At 36.9% G+C, this 17,357-nt stretch overlaps 1 protein-coding gene across 2 annotated transcripts in view; it reads left to right on the top strand.

Moving 5' to 3' along the window:
- LOC107794628 (1,4-alpha-glucan-branching enzyme 3, chloroplastic/amyloplastic-like) overlaps positions 1-15,757 on the top strand; it is a 37,549-nt gene extending 21,792 nt beyond the window's left edge. The window contains exons 8-22 of one of the 2 annotated variants that reach the window (XM_075234961.1): positions 3,465-3,572; positions 5,402-5,492; positions 8,858-8,959; positions 9,283-9,385; positions 9,686-9,823; positions 9,920-9,991; positions 10,129-10,233; positions 10,823-10,900; positions 10,994-11,101; positions 11,991-12,071; positions 12,629-12,733; positions 14,422-14,507; positions 14,690-14,744; positions 14,990-15,064; positions 15,179-15,757. In XM_075234961.1, the coding sequence (XP_075091062.1) occupies positions 3,465-3,572; positions 5,402-5,492; positions 8,858-8,959; positions 9,283-9,385; positions 9,686-9,823; positions 9,920-9,991; positions 10,129-10,233; positions 10,823-10,900; positions 10,994-11,101; positions 11,991-12,071; positions 12,629-12,733; positions 14,422-14,507; positions 14,690-14,744; positions 14,990-15,022 (1,265 nt within the window). In that variant the 3' untranslated portion in view covers positions 15,023-15,064; positions 15,179-15,757. Of the gene's footprint in view, positions 1-3,464; positions 3,573-5,401; positions 5,493-8,857; positions 8,960-9,282; positions 9,386-9,685; positions 9,824-9,919; positions 9,992-10,128; positions 10,234-10,822; positions 10,901-10,993; positions 11,102-11,990; positions 12,072-12,628; positions 12,734-14,421; positions 14,508-14,689; positions 14,745-14,989; positions 15,065-15,150 lie in introns of both variants that reach the window. The other variant, XM_075234955.1, reaches the window with a different exon arrangement.
- Positions 15,758-17,357: the final 1,600 nt, after the last annotated feature.

Below are 17,357 nucleotides of genomic sequence, written 5' to 3'. Positions count from 1 at the left end.
GTTAAGTGTGGATCGTACACCTTTGTAGAGTGCAATTGGTTGACTAAGAGGAGACAAGTCCGCAGTAGGTGCATAATCTGATGCAGGACGTGAATCACCTGGGCCTGATGCTGGACGTGGACAACGATGATAAGTCAAGAGTGGTGGAGCTGCAGAAAGTTGAACTGGAACTGGAGCTATAGGTGGTGGAACTGGAGCTGTAGGTGGTGGAACTGAAGCTATAGGTGGTGGAATTGCAACTGGAGCCATAGGTGGAGCTAGAGTTGTAGAGGAAAATGAAGGGGAGATAGTGACTGAATCTCCAAAAGATGAAACTGGTAGCACCTCAGAAATATCTAAGTGATTACCTGGACCTGTGAATTATGATTGGGTTTCAAAGAAGGTAACGTCAACGGACATAAGGTACCGCCGGAGGTCAGGAGAATAACATCGATACCCCTTTTGCGTTCTCGAGTAACCCAGAAATACGCACTTAAGAGCACGAGTAGCTAACTTATCTTTTCCTGGAGTAAGGTTATGAACAAAACACGTGCTTCTAAAGACACGGGGTAGAAGAGAGAACAAAGGTAAGTGGGGAAACAGGACAGGGAATGGAACTTGATTTTAGATAGCTGAAGATGGCATACGATTAATAAGATACCAAGATGTAAGAACTGTATCCCCAAAAAACGCAACGGAATATGAGATTGTATGAGTAGGGTATGAGCAGTTTCAATAAGGTGTCTATTCTTTCTTTCAGCTACCCCATTTTGTTGAGATGTGTACGGACAAGATGTTTGACGAATAATCCCATGAGAGTTCATAAACTGCTGAAATGGGGAAGACAAATACTCTAAGGCATTATCACTACGAAATGTGCGGATAGAAACACCAAATTGATTTTGAATTTCAGCGTGGAAGGTATGGAAAATAGAAAACAACTCAGATCGATTTTTCATCAAAAATATCCAAGTGCACCTGGAATAATCATCAATGAAACTGATAAAGTAGCGGAATCCCAAGGTAGAACTGACCCGACTAGGACCCCAAACGTCTGAATGGACTAAAGTAAAAGGTGACTCTGCTCGATTATCAAGACGCCGAGGGAAATGAGAGCGGGTATGCTTACCAAGCTGACATGACTCACACTCTAGAGTGGACAAGTGAGATAAACCAGGTACCATTTTCTGAAGTTTTGACAAACTGGGATATCCCAACCATTTATGTAATAAATCTGGTGAATCAGTAACATGACAAGTTGTTAAAGGAAGACAAGATGTGAGTCCATGTGATTTAGCAAGGATAAGGTAATAAAGTCCATTTGATTCACGTCCGGTACCAATGATCCGCCCTGTATTGCGTTCCTGTATAAAAACAAGGTCAGTAAGAAATAAAACAGCGCTTTTAAGTGATTTGGCTAAGCGACTAACAGCTATGAGATTAAAAGGACTACGGGGAACGTAAAGAATTGAATCTAAAGGTAAGGAAGGAAGTGGGCTTGCTTGACCTATTGCAGTTGCCATGGTTTGAGACCCATTGGCCATTGTGACTGTTGAAAGAGATTGAGAATACGAAATAGTAGTGAAAAGAGATTTGTTACCAGAGATATGATCCGATGCACCTGAATCAATGACCCAAGACTCGGAGGTTGAAGATTGGGAGACACAAGTCACGCTACTACCTGTTTGAACAACGGAAGCTATCTCTGAAGATGTCTGTTTACATGCTTTGTAATGAAGGATCGGAAAATTTTTCAAAAAGTGACCGGAAAGGGCCCCACGCACCGGCGCGTGACGACGGAACTTCGCCGGAAAAATTTCTTCCGGCGGTGCGTGTGAGAGCGTGGAGGGTCTTCTAACGGAGATATTTTTATGGGTTGGTCGTCGGAGGCCGATCTACTTCGTGGTGTGTTGGTTTTTGCACATCACTGACGAAAAATGACTTTTTTTTTACTGCGGCAGACCTGTGTTTGCCGGAAAAAAGACTTCCGGTTGACTGATTTCTCTTCCTGGAGTCAATAAATCTCTCACGATTGCTCTGATACCATGTGAGAAAGCACGGGAGAAAATATTATTGATTATCTAAAGTGTTGTACAACGCCCTATTTATATAAAGTGATTACATGATAATAGGTATCTACTTCCCGATGTGGGACACCATACATGACTAACTACTTAACAGACATAATTAAATAAATAAAGGTCCTTCCCTCTCTAATAGTTTGGGATTTTAAATGAGGTTGTCATGTAATTTAACATGGTATAAAGAGCCTCTACGATCTTGGTAGAGTCTTAAGTGGCTTCTGTCTAAGACCACTCGCCAGCCAATATTATTTTTCAAACTCTTTTGTCTCTGATGATGCCACTCCTCTTTCTGTCACTGGCGCCTTGTGTCTCTTTATGCAATCGAAGCCCTCCTCTATAAAGTGATCAATGCCCTCCTCTATACTTTTTCTTGTCATTGTTCTGCCAATTCAAGCTACATTTATGATGTCTTGGGGATTTCCAATGCCATACTTTTTTTCCCGTGGTTGAGAGTAGATTCCTTTCCGTTTGTATGCTAGAAGCACTTTCTTTCACTGTGCTATTCCCTTCGGCTTTTCGGAAGGAGAATCCAAGCACCACTTTTGTATTTGGTTGTGCTCTATTCCTGTCGGTTTTAGCGACAACTTTCTGTGTTTCCAAAATAAACGCACTTAAGTTGGTTTTCTCACTTTTTATTTTGAGGGGCAGGTTTAATCAGAAAATGTGTCTAGATTAATTGAACTTGAGTAAGGAAAATATTATGGAATGTATTCTATAGGATAAATCCTATTAGGTTTATCTATTTAGCTATAAAATACTTACTCACCATCTAGGTGTAGAGAGTGGTTACCCATTTCTTGTAAAAGTCTTGGTATTTTTCTGGGATAAGTGTTGGCTTCTTATTAAACAACTTTTTTGAAATAGAGCTTTAGAAGGGTTAAATTAAGAGGACATATTTGTGGTAGGTGCCTTTCTTCACTTACACGTATTACAAAGAAAAATTGTACCAAAGTTAAGTGGAGGTGCACTTACATTATTATATTGGCTCATAGGTTAGTCAAACCTCATACGGGGACTGATGTTTAAGATTTAACTTTATTTAACTACCTTTTTAAATTTTATCACATTGGATTATCAAAGAGAAGTTCTCTTATTAAGATTTTTCCCTTCCCCAGTTCAAAGTAGCGAAGCAGTTGTCCACTCTGGTTTTCCAAAAATAATTTTTTATGGAACTTAAATTGGTTAAATATCTCGGTTCAAATATTTCCCTATCCAGCTTATGCATCTCCTTGCTTTTAGCTTGTGTGTGCTGATAATGATTATAGATGATGTCTGTTTACGTCAATGGATATTTCGGATAATATTGGGACCCACCTGCTTGTTATTATTTTTCTTTACTTTGTATTCAGGGTCCTACTAATTGTGTTCCTTTTTTTTTTTTGTGTGTGTGGGGGGGCGCAGGGCTTGGACTGCTTGTCTTTTTGGAGATTGTGCACTCTTATGCAGCAGCAGACGAAATGGTTGGATTATCTCTTTTTGATGGAACAAATGACTGCTATTTCCATACTGGTAAAGTCTTAGAATTGAAAATGTTTAGAAGTACTTGACAAACCTTGGTTTTTCTTTATTGGTTACTTTACAAATTTGACATCATTCTGGGGAGGATTATCTTATCTAATCCAAACTATGCATGTGTCTTTTGTGGTTTGAGGTTCTGTGATTTGCAAACCAATTTGGTTGCTTAATTATAATACTAGTATTTATTTTGAAACTATTCCATGAAAGATTGATGGCTAGGCCTACACCTGCTATATCAATATAAGAAGGATTGAGCTCTACAGAGGGGATCCATAACTAGCTCAAAATATTTGTTGCATAATTACTGTCCTCTTTGGTGGTATACGTAAGTGTGCATTGAAGAAGATTTCATGGTCTTCAATAACAGCATCTTAGATCCAATAAGGGAGTGATTAAGTGAAACTTGGTATTTGTATGGGAGATTAAATTAGTCACCCAATTTAGAATCTGTTCTAGTCACAATCTTTTCGTATCTGAGATCCAAAGTGTAGTGCTCATACCCTCTTTTATTGCTATGAAGATCCTATGGCTGATCTGAACATAGATATGCTGAAAAGCCTCTAGATCGATCCATGCCCATAAGACCATGAATAGCTGGTTGTGGTTAAATGGGAAAACAGTTGGTGTTGGCTTGTGTATATACGCGTGTGACCGCGTGCTAATTGTTCAACTGGCCATGTGCAGTTCAGGCATATGCAGATTGGCATGCTTAATCAAATGTGTAGTTACGTGACATGTGTTCGTCATACACCATGCAAGAGCATGTATTGGCCATTCTCATTGTCGCTGATCTTCAATATTAGAATTTTGGTGCAGTTAGAGTACTGTTAGGTATTCATTTGCCCTATTATGCTCAGTAGCTAAGGAACGGCACACATATGTGTTTTTGTGTTCACCTTGTACTCTTTTGCGATTGACTATTAGTTGTTTGAAAACTTCTATTTTCTTGCTTTCGTTCACCTAAACTTGTCATTCACACATGTACCGTGTGGCAATAGAACATAAACAATCTCAATACGTGTCTGGTTAACTGTATGAAAATTTCACTTCGAGTGATTTAATATCCTAAATTCCCGACATACCTAGGCTATGAGAACCTATTTACTCATGTTGTATAGGTATTGGGGGTTATATATTGAGTTACTGTTGTCACGAATGGCCACCTAGGTACCTAGGCAACGCTCAGTGCCTAGGTGTGTATAACTCGGCTACTTTTAGTTTCCTCCAAACTAGATTTATGTCTCCACTCTTCATAAACAAAGCTGTTGGCACTCGCGCGCGCACACACACATGTATTAATGTGCATATGTGTTTGTGTGTCTCTATATATATCAATTTACCTTAAGAAGAAAGTAAATCATTAATATATTTAAAATAAAAAGTAGAAATGGTATATTCCATAAAAAGTTGTAACCTTGTTCCTTTTCTATTTGTTTCCATCATTTACCTTTACCTTCTTTATATTTATGCAAAAAACAAGTACACTTTTATTGCATAAGGCCATAAAAAATTTGAACAACATCTCAAGCTTGGTCACGACAGAACAGAACATGAGGAGCGTTGGGGATTTATTTGAAATTCTAACTTGAACCAACCAAAATTGACATCACAACTGTGATGCCATATTCACTGTTTTTTCCAAATTAGTTTGTCTAACAAATAGTATTTTTGTTGTCTCCATTATGTTATGGAAGTTCTAATTAGTTGGAGTTTCTCTTCACTAGCTTGATTAAAGGTCTACATATGATTATTTTTTAAATACTTTTGATATATTTGAATTTCTTTTTGGATCCTGAGTTCCTTATTTACTGCATAACTAGGTAAACGTGGAAATCACAAATTCTGGGGCACACGAATGTTCAAATATGGAGATCTTGATGTTCTACACTTTCTTCTTTCAAATCTGAACTGGTGAGTATAAAGTTATCTGGTTTCTATCCTATGTATGCTCCTCTCTCAGTTTCATAGCTAGCTTTTAGATTTGTTAGAAATTAAGGTTCTGCCACCTAATAAATGTATCCTGAGGTGCAACAAATGTACCACCATCCACGATCCTGTATATAGGATATTTGTTCATATTGTAGTTTATTTTTATCAAGTGGGAAATACAAAAATAAGTTCTCAGTCAATTTTCACAATTGTTTCTTAGCATATTCATTCTTGGTAGAATCCTAAATTGCTTCTGCTTACCTGCAAATGGCCTCTTGCCGCTTGCCCAGACAAAATTTCATCGTTTTTGCTCAAAGTCAGATCGTAGCCAATTGTCCCTCTCTATCCCTTACCTATGGTTTGGATACAAAGATCCTCCATCGTGTCACATGAAGCTAGAAAAGGTACCACTCCACTCAAAGAAACTGCTCCTGCTACCCGTATTCAGAAAAAAAGAAAAATCTGCTTTAATTAAGCAGAGATGATAGACTTGGCAGCTCGTGAAGCAAATCTGTAATCTGAGAATTCATTTTCCAGCCTTTGGGTAGGAATACATTTAAAAAAACAGCATATGAGGTTGAATTGTTCGAGGAGAATGAGGGGGAGGAATATGAATAACTACCGACTAGCTATTCTTAAGTTGGGCCAGTTTTAAAGAAAGTGTAATTGGTGCTCTCTTTATTTTTTTCGATAGTAGTGGAAATTGGTTAACTTTTGCCATAATTGGTAAAAGTTTAAGATGAGAAAAGTTAGTTTTATGTAAGCTTTTGCAGGAAACTTAAAGAATGGGAAAAATATGATAAAGAGTAGGTAAAAAAGGCACCTGGGTTTGGGATATCAAATGTTTAATTTGGGCCAGGATTAAAGAAATTGTGAGCGGGGCTCTCTTTTTTCAATAGCAGTTGAAATTGGATTAACTTTTGTTATAATTGGTAAGGTTAAGATGGGTAAAGTTAGTTTTATAAAGCTTTTGCAGGAAATTTTTGTACAATGATGAGATATGGCGCAAAGGAGAAAGGACAAAAAAAAAACAATAGAGTAGGTAAAATAAGCTTTTGGTCCTATCTGAATTTTGGGGGAAGTTGATGCATTTATTATTGTTTTGCACATTTTCTAAGAGTATAGTACTAGTGAAGGAAATAGGCAAAAAAAAAAAGAGCGAGGTTAAAAAGGTTCGGTTGAAGAATTGTGTCATGACAATCAACATTTCAGTGATAACTCAGCCGCCAAGTCAGCACTGTCATCCTCAATTAGAGACACATCATCACTTTATTAATTTCAGGTGGAATTGCTAGTGTTCTAGTCAAGCTGCTAGCATATATGACCTCCTTTTAGTCAAGTCTCATAGATCCACAGCAATAGTACAACCATGGATTTGGTGAACTGATCAAGGTGGCAACATACGTGTACTCTATATCAACTTGTCTCATGAGTCCACAGTTTGTCTCACGATTGTGCCCAATATGTTTTTGGCTCATGGGAGCACCAAATCAATCTCAGGGCAGCGCAAGTGTCAACATTTCTTCCTTTTTCTTTATCAAGTTTTTCTTAGGGTAGCACCGTGTTAGTTTTTCTTCTGGAGGTACTATCCAAGTGGTACTTTTTTTGTTGTGATAGGTAACTAAGTGGTACTATTAAGGCGATTCAGTTTGGTTGAAGTTTGGCCATCTCATCTATTCCACTATTTCATTTTGTATGACACTATTTCATTTTTAGTATGTTCCAAAAAGAATGACACCTTTCTATGTTGTAATCTTTAACTTTAACTTCTCATTTTACTCTTTGTGACGTGCTCTTATATACATAAAAATGTCAAGGCATGTTTAAGACCACAAGTTTTAAGGTTATTATGGTATGTGTCAAAGATTGTCTTCCTTTCCAAGTTTCCTTAAACTCAGTATTCAGTCAAACACTATCATATAAAATGAAATAGAAGGAGTAAAAGCTTAAACTGCTAGAGAGAACACACTTTCAATTTATCACACTCCCCTCACGTGTGTCAAAACTTTTTTTATGGCGCTTATTTTTTTTTAACTAAATGAGTGGTGTTGAGACTTCAATCTAGAACCTCTGCATGTTTGATACTATGTTAAGCAAATGGTCTTGGTTCTAATTCAACTGTAAGCGTTAGCTCGTGACGTAAAGAGAATGCCTACAACAACAACAACAACAACAACATACCCAGTGTAATTCCACAAGTAGGGTGTGGGGAAGGTAGTGTGTACACAGACCTTACCCCTACCGTGTGAAGGTAGAGAGGCTGTTTTCGATAGACCCTCGGCTCAAGTAAAGAGAATGCCTTAGGCCATATAAAGAGACTACAACTCATATCCTCAACAAATGTGGATCGGTAACACCCCCTCTCTTCCCCTTGTACGTTCAGCGTTGGACATCTAGAGCATGGACACTGGACAGTATAACATGTGGTGGCTCAAGATGGGGTAAACCTAGAATAGGGATGAGTCTATCTTTAAGACCATGTTAAGCTGTTAGAGAGAGTACACGTTTAATTATTTAATTTTATTCTACCATGTTCAAGTGATATAATTCCTTGGGCATTATTCATCATGTACTATTCTGTTGGCATTATATGAATGGAAAAAGAAATAACGTTCAGTTTATAGCATTAGTTTATTACAAGCTCATCTTGGTTTCTCACTTTGTATGGTGAAGTGTTAGAAGTAAAGGTTTGCTGTATTTAGGACCTGATAAATGTACCCAAGGTACAATAAGTACAGACCACCATCCTTTTGTTTATTACGTTCATGCTGTATTTTGTAGTATTTTAGGTACATCTGGTAGTTCTCCTGTAATAAGTGAGTAGTACAAAATAAACCAATTTTCTCCTCTCCCTCAAATTTCACAGGATTTTTTTCCTTTGCTTAAAATTCCAAACAAAATACTTTCACCTGGACATGATTGTGCAAGGTTTGAAACCACTTTCGTGATGAAAATAAATAAATAAATTGTCTGACAGTGCAATAAATGCACCACCTCTATTTATTATGTCCAGACTATTTTCTTTTGCATCTATATATAGGTGAATCTTGTTTTTCTTTTTGAATTATGTGAAATATAAAAGTTCCCTCCCCAGAAACAGCCTCTCTACCTTCACAAGGTAGGAGTAAGGTCTGCATACACATTACCCTCCCCTGACCCCACCTGTGGGATTACTCTGGGTTTGTTGTTGTTGTTGTATAAAAATAAGTTCCCTCTATTTTTCCTCTCTAACTCAATTTTCACAAAACTCTTTTTTTCCCTGGTCAGTGCAAAACCAAATGCTTTTTGACATGATTGCGCAATAAATTATTTTCTTGGTGTTTTGCTTATTAAGTGGCACTTTTCAGGTGGGTGGAGGAGTATCATGTTGATGGATTCCATTTTCATTCACTCTCATCCATGCTGTATACACACAATGGATTTGCTTCATTTACTGGTGACATGGATGAGTAAGAATCACAAGTTACATCTTTTCAGTCACTAACGTTGTCGACTTGCCTATGCAGGCCAGTTGTCTCATGTTAATAGTTTTTGTGTGTTCACTAGTGAGATATATATGAGTTCATATATTTACAATCCTTACAAGCATTTTCTCGTTCTATTTTGATAAGGAAGTGCTAGAGACTGTAATGTGGATTAAAGAAGAAAGCTATAGAAGGACCTCAAATCTAAAAATTATATGTGACTAGGATGTGCATTGGTGGATGGATTATGAGCATATTTCATTCTTGAGCAGTCTTTCTTTGACAATCATTAAGCTTTGTCATTGCAGGTACTGTAACCAGTATGTTGACAAGGAGGCCTTATTGTACCTCATATTAGCAAATGAAGTATTGCATGCTCTTCACCCAAATGTGATCACGATTGCCGAGGATGTAAGTGCTCCTTTTCAATTCTCTTGAAATTGTTCATTGCTTTACTCAGATGGTTTCTAGGAGGTAGAAATCCTTTTTTGTTATTGAATTCTGTTGCGTGGAGTATACCTTTGATGTTTTAAGATATCTCCTGAAAAGAATTTATCTTAAAAAAAAGAGAACTCTTGAAAAGAGAACTCTAAATTTTTTTATAAGAGAATTCATTGTTTAGTTTTCTACTTGTCCAAGTTTACTTCTTTGTCTTTATGGCTAGTTTGAGACCTGTACTGTCTTGTGACAAGTTCTCTTACTGTTATGTAGGCAACCCTGTATCCGGGACTTTGTGACCCAACTTCTCAAGGTGGACTGGGCTTTGATTATTTTGTGAATCTTTCTGCCTCGGAGATGTGGCTTGCATTACTTGAAAATACTCCTGATCATGAATGGTCCATGAGTAAGGTTGAACCTTGCATTATTGGTTGACAAGATTTTTCTCCTTTCAAGCTTTGAATGCCATGGTAATTAGTGGTATTTAATTTGGTTGTCTTAATTTAGATTGTTAGCACATTAATGGGTGGCCGACAAAATGTTGATAAGATGCTTTTGTATGCTGAAAATCACAACCAGGTAGCTACTATCTGTCTCTTTTTATCATGTAGAATTTATGACTTATCTCTTATTTCCTTTTCTTTTATTTCATACTGTAAATTTCTGAATCTATAATCAACATTATCTTATTGGTTGTAATTCTCCTTCTCTTCTAGTCCATTTCTGGAGGTCGCTCATTTGCAGAAATACTGATTGGTAACTCCTCGCGAAAATCTCCTGCATCACAAGAGTCATTCCTTAGAGGCTGCTCGTTGTACAAGGTAATTTCCTGATTTGTGGTTACGGTCCATGTAGAGCGTCAATATCTGGTACTACCTAGAGACTGCTTGTTAGACAAAGCTAATTACTTGACATTTCTTGGTTCTCCTCTAGTGATCAGATCTGGTATGATGATCAGCCACCCTACACTCGTCTCTTAATTATGTTGTTTTCACTCTATTTTGGTAATCCAGCCAAAACGAATATCTTTAATGAACTTACATGCTTACCTCCTACTTGAGGTCAAAATTAATCTCTGTATAATTCTCGTCTTTTCTTGATTTTGTGGTCAATAAGGATTGCACTCATGTAAAACTTAAATGTGCTTGGAAGAAACTAGTCTTTAAAATTTTTTTCGTCTGGAAAAAATAATCAGCTTAATGAATTTGATATTTTTGATTCTCTGGTTAGCAGAGTAGTCCTTCGGATAAACTCCTTAATGAACAAGAGGATGGATTTATCTAAAGCATACACTATGCTATTTTTCCTCCTTTCAGCACAAGTTTAGATTACTTACCTGCTTATGGTTGTGTGATATTCCATGCATTTGAGCATGTCTAATTATGAATTGGATTTTCTTTTATTAAATAGATGATCAGATTAATTACATCTACAATTGGTGGTCATGCATACCTCAACTTCATGGGCAATGAATTTGGTCATCCAAAGGTGAGAATATTTATTTCCTGCACTTGTGATTTATGCAGGTGCAGAAATGATACTGTAGATTTAGTAACAAATGTCATTTGTATCCTGCAACAGAGGGTTGAGTTTCCCATGCCAAACAACAATTTCTCATTTTCACTAGCTAACCGTCAGTGGGATCTGTTGGAAAATGACGTACATAATCAATTGTTCTCATTTGATAAGGTAACCGCTGAACTTTTAATTATGCAAAATGTGCGCTCTCTCTCTCTCTCTCTCTCTCTCTCTCTCTATCTATCTATCTATCTATCTAAACGTATATTGCAATTGAGGTGTACTTTATTGTGCCGAGGGTCTATCGGAAACATCAGGGGTAAGGTCTGCGTACACACTACCCTCCCCAGACCCCACTTGTGGGATTTCACTGGGCTGTTGTTGTTGTTGTTGTTGTCCCCCTCAAGGAGTAAATTTGTTCCGCTTTGATACATCATTGTTGGTTTTTATTAATTCTGACAGAGACTTTCCACATTCCAATATTCTGTGTGGAAAAACATAGACCATAAGAGTAATGACTGTCACTAAATTTATCTGATCTAGAGTAATGCAAGGCAACTCTAGTAGTTGGGCTTTAGCAAATGACTGTCACTAAATTTATCTTCCCTTTGCGTGTACTTTTTAAGAGATATTTGTTTGTATGCCACATATTGCTTTTTCCCCTTGTTTTCCATCAAGGAGTAATATTGTTCGGCTTCCACACGTTAGCAACCTTCCTGTGTAGAAAAGATATACGGTATGGGCAATGAAGGCAGCCCTCGTAATTGTGCAATAATAAATGAGGTTCTAGGGCTACTCCCATCTTTATTGTTGTCTGATATACTTGAATGAGACTTGGCTCACTTGTGCTGTTTTGCATACCGTGATTACGAAGTGGAAAATAACACCTCTCCATAATCTTAATTAGTTGGTTGATAAGATAACTTGGAACTTGAGGTTTATTCAACTATAGACATATGAAACGAATCTTCTTTTTCTGGCTCCACCGTGAATTACAATAGTTGTTCAGCAACCAGAGGAAAAAAGACAGAAGTGAATTCTCACTCCTTCCATTTTTCAGGATATGATGGACTTGCATGAAAATGGGAGAATTTTGTCTCGAGGTCTTGCCAACATTCACCATGTCAATGATACTACCATGGTACAATGACTTTTTCTTTCATTTGATATTTTTCCATTATGAATTTTGTTTCTATCTGGTTCTTCTGGTGTGCCTGATTGACGAGATTTTTTTGATCGGTTGTGCCTGATTGATGAGTATTAGAAAATGCTGCTGCTGTTACATGGCGCTTTATTTTGGGGGGGGGGGGGGTCCTGACTAGGGATGGAGTTTTCATATTTTAGCTCTATCTGTGGGCTGTGGTCCCCCAAGAGAAAAAAGGATCACAATAATTGCCTGTTGCTGGAATGAATTGAGTTGTATGATGAACATTTGGTCGATGCCAGTAGTAACATTTGGTGTCATAGTACTGATGGATCAGTTGGCACATTGGTGCATTTGCTTGAAATGAACTCTCATGGTTGCAAACCCAATTTTTCATGCTTCGTAGCATCTTATTTCGTAGTTTTTTCAACAAACCGGCAGAGTATATGAGTTCCCAATTTCATTTGTGTTCTCTCTAAATCAACCCTTCCTGCTTACTGCTATCATTCATCAGTATCTTTTTCGAAGATAAAGAGAAATTGTCTTTGGAACAGGTGATTTCTTACTTGAGAGGCCCCAATCTCTTTGTGTTCAACTTTCATCCTGTCAATGCATATGAAAGATACACTATAGGTGTGGAAGAAGCTGGAGAGTATCAAGTAAGTGTCATTTATCCTTTTTTTTTAATTTTCTGCCTCAATCAAAATTTTGAAGTTTTTGTTCAGCATTTGCTGTTCCTTGTGGCTAAGTTTATGAGAGCTTATTTCAGTCGGGCATAAAGGTATCTCATAAGTATTTACTGTCATATGGTCACCCCGCCATTTATATATAAGTAATGAGATAAATCTTTGTGCATCTTTCACTTTTTTCTTACAGAGATGAGAAGTATCTAAGCCGACCTTCGTGGTAAATTAAAATAAGCACTAGCTTGTGTGAGATATACATTTTCTCCTATCTTCATCTCTCTCAATCCCCATCAACTTGGAGCGGGTTTGCAAGTTGAAAGGATTTATGTAGCTGTTTGTTTCTGTCCCTACTTCTAGGCCAGCCTCCATAGTAAATCAGAATAAGCACTAGCTTGAGTGAGGATATGAGCATTTTTTCCAATTTTCATCTCACTTCCACATGAAGATAAATACAAATATGAAAAAAGGGTTCTGCAAGTTGAACAGATCTGTGCTGTTTCTCTATCCAGAACAAATCTGTGTAGCTGTTTCTCTATCCCCATTGATTAAAGTAACTGTTAGAATCAAATTGAATTTATATATGTATTATGATGTAAGATACAATGACAACAACAACCCAGTATTATGATGTAAGATTGTAGAGAAAAAAATGAGAAATGCATGAAGACAATTGTCTTAAGCCTATGAATTTTGTAGATACTTTTTACAGTATTATTCCGGATGTGGCAGACTGTATTTTTATACATGTGACTAGTTCTATTTCAATTTTGCCCAGGCTCGTGAATACCTGTATCTAGTAGTATTTAGAATGTTTACTGGTGTAGTTAGAGTAGAGAATACCTGCTTACCATGTATATATTAAGTAGTTATTCTCTCCCTTTATCTCATGTTCCTTGACCTGATATAAAGGCTATGGCCCTAGCAAAATGTGAACTGCCACTATGCTCTAATAATATCTCAAAACTGATAATCCAGCTATGCTCGAACAAGCAAGCTCAAACTCAAGCAGTGACACCAGCTGTGCTTGGTATCACCTCGGCATTACTTGGCTCTTTCCTTGCTCTGATATTAACTGTCGTGGGTTAATTCCCCCATAGCGTACCCCCCATAGCGACCATACCGACAGTGGTACACAAATAACTTGTCTGACACTCGGTCCTACTGAACAATAAGCTAGCCTACTCTTATCCCAGTTCACTTGGCACGACTCTGTGCGCATGGCGAAGATTGTCTCATCTCAGTATTTCTCTAATGGCACGGAGGCTCAGCTTCAGCTGTGCTGCCCGTTTCATGCCAAGACTTTAATCTTAAGTAGTTGGAAAAACCTTTCTCTATTTACAAGGAACAAATTGTTGTCATATTTACAGTTCCCTAACGTTAACATTCTTAACAGTGACTCTTAAAACACTTCTAATTCTTTCATACTTGGGAAAAAGAAAAGCCAAAAAGGAAGTGGTGGGTTCTCACGAACACCTTCTTCCAATTAAACAACTCACTCTAATCTTTCCATCAGTTACAGATTTGAAATTTCAGAGAATAGTACATCTATTGAGGAACACAGTTGACATCTTCATTGGCGTACATGATCTATGAATTTTGTAACTTCTCTGACTATAATGTGTTGGTATTTCTTACCCTATTGTTCCTTAAAATTGTATTAGGTCACATTAAATACAGATGAAAAGAAGTATGGCGGTAGAGGACTGATTGGACATGATCATATTGTTCAAAGAACCATTAGTAGAAGGTAACTAGTCGCTTGATTTACGTTTTACATCTACTGGGAAGATGAAGTTTCCATGTTTCTACATGACTAATATCTAGTAGCTTACTTGCATTCTCTACTTCTATTGGGAAGAAATTCTGAAGTTCTTACATGATATCCATATCAGCTTTTATATTAGGCATGTCTTAATTTTTCCATTTCAGAGCTGATGGAATGAGATTTTGCTTGGAAGTGCCTCTACCAAGTAGAAGTGCTCAGGTTTGAATTTTTCCCCCTATTTAGGCTTCTGATGGTGTAGGATTCTGTAAACTTGCAACATTTTTATGAAGTATCTCAATGTTATTAAAAGGTATCACAAGAGAAATTAGTTTTGTAAAAGGGAGTTTTCTTTTTGTAAAGCGCTTGTCAATAGTACATATTTGCTAAAACAGGCTCTCTTACGTCCTCTGTTTACCGGTGGGCATGATGTACGAATGTTTTTTTACTTGCTTTAACTCCTGCAGGTCTACAAGTTGACTCGAATTCTTAGAGTATGATTGTTCTAGTTGTCAAACTTCATACTATGAGGTGAACGGAAGGTAGGTTATGATATGTGTCAATTTGACTCAGATGTTAGGCGTACATTAGCTTGTATAGTTTATTCAGTTTTTTTCTCTTCTAACAGAAAGAGCTTTGCCCATTATACTGATCAGTCAGCGCCTCTTCGAAGATGTGATTCTTGAGAACAAGCTGTTGGCAAGTCAGTTATCATGAACTTTTTGTCTTCGACATCTGGACGTGCAAATGGGGCATGGAAGAAAATGTTGGCTCTGCCATTGGGGCCAAAAGCATCTACTGACAATCGCAAACCAGATTTAAGATTTCATAGGTCTTGAGCGAAACCATTAGTCAGTTTATGGTTATGAGGGCAACAAAGTCAAGTTTTGACGGAGAAAGATGATCATCACTTTATGAGGAAGTAACCAATAAGATCTTCTTTTGGAATTACCAGTGTATATAAGAGCATTCAAATCGATGAGAAACTTCAATTTGACATCGGATATTTAGTCATCCCTTTAAACATTGTGTTTGCCAAGTAATTGATTCAAGATCTCCAGACTCCAGAAGGTGTTTGTAAATCGTGTGTTTCTAGTTAATGTTTATTTACAAAAGTGTATGTGATAGAGGATTAAGGGACAGAAAAGAAAAAGAAAACCGTGAAGACCTTCTCTGGTAGTTTTCTATGGAGTATTTGGAGAATTTTTGAAATACAAAACGTGTCTGAGTGAAAAGCATTTTGACTACGTTTTATTCTTTTTCCAATAGAAAAATTGTTTTAACCAAAAATATGCTTAAAGAACTTTAAATAACATATACTCCTATTAAAATGTTTTCCAAATGAAAACCATGCCAAGCTTTTCTTAAAGCACTGTGTTAAGGTGTTAAACTTCATCTGTTACATAAAGAAATTAAGGGAAGAAGAGGAAAGGAGAAAGCCAATTACGTCGGAAATTGAAATACAAAAAGGTGTATGTGAAATATCAAAGTGAAGATGAACTAGGAACTGGTAGTGTTCTCTCCCATCGATTTTGCTATGTTTATGTCTAAATTGGCAAATCTTGATTTGTAGATGATCAGAGTAGGGCTGAACTAAATTTTATCAACTATGCTTCAGTTCAAAATCAAGTAGAAATCGACCACATGAACAATTTATATTCATTCTGCTCTAATTTACTTTAATACTAAAAAGTTGTCTTTTAAGATCGTTAAACTATCTCTACATGGAAAACAAGTTTAATTTCAACGATTTTATATTGCCTATATTTTTGATAATTTGTTTCAATTCTGCTATATTCTTAAGTTTGCATTGATTGCAAGAGGTTTCAGGTTTTTTTCAGACAACTTTCCTTCAATATTAGATCTACTTCATCTTCATTTAGCACATTCCATATTTATCATGTTGTCACACTTACGGACTATTTTCCTGTGTGTGGCCTATTGCATTTTCTATCAGATATGAACATTTCCAGTCTTATCTAATCTTATATAATTGGCCCATTCATTATAATATCTATATTTTCTATTACGTTCATTTTGTGAATCTGTTGTGCCTCTAATGGTCACTCTTACAATAGCATTGATATTTTTGTAACGAAGCTATACAACTAGCCTTTCGCCTTATATATTAGGTGGATTTCTACCTCATAACATTCCAATTCTTCATTTTTTATTTTTTATCCTATTTTAATTCTCTGTGTTACATATTTATCTATTATAGTATTACCTAAAAGAATGAGCTAAAATACTTGATATGTCTGCATTTAGGCGCCATAATTCAATCCAATCTCACTCCGCTTTCATTATTCTTATGGGAGTTGAACTTGTAGTCAATATATTCTATCTTGACTCTGTTGAGCGAATTCAGTTTTGTGTCTTGTGTATTGTGTGTGTCTTTCTTTAACAGCTGCTGCACATATATATAGCAGCCAGTGTTGAAGAAGAACAATCATCCACCCTCCATGGTGGAGCAAGCATTAGCTTGTTTGTGGAGCAAGCACATTCATGGTAGGAAGAGCATTAGGCGGCTGCCTGGTGGTCAATATGCGGATTGAAAAATATCTGAAACTCGTTTCATTGCCATCCAATGAGATTGGACTGGATTGCTCGTATATCGACTCAGTTTACTTATAGCACAAGCTATATCTGGTCGTGTACAATTTATGATATACATTAAGCATCCCAACATACGAGCATAATCCAATTGTGATATGCTTTGGCCTTTATTCTTTGCTAATGCAAGATTCACGTCAATTGGAGTCTTTGCAATTTTAAAGCCCAAGTGCTTGAATTTTTCAAGTACTGTCTTAATATAATGAGATTGTGACAATGCCA

Source organism: Nicotiana tabacum, chromosome 2, assembly GCF_000715075.1.
Source record: "Nicotiana tabacum cultivar K326 chromosome 2, ASM71507v2, whole genome shotgun sequence".
NCBI lineage: Eukaryota > Viridiplantae > Streptophyta > Magnoliopsida > Solanales > Solanaceae > Nicotiana > Nicotiana tabacum.
This window is presented reverse-complemented; position numbering and strand designations above follow the sequence as displayed.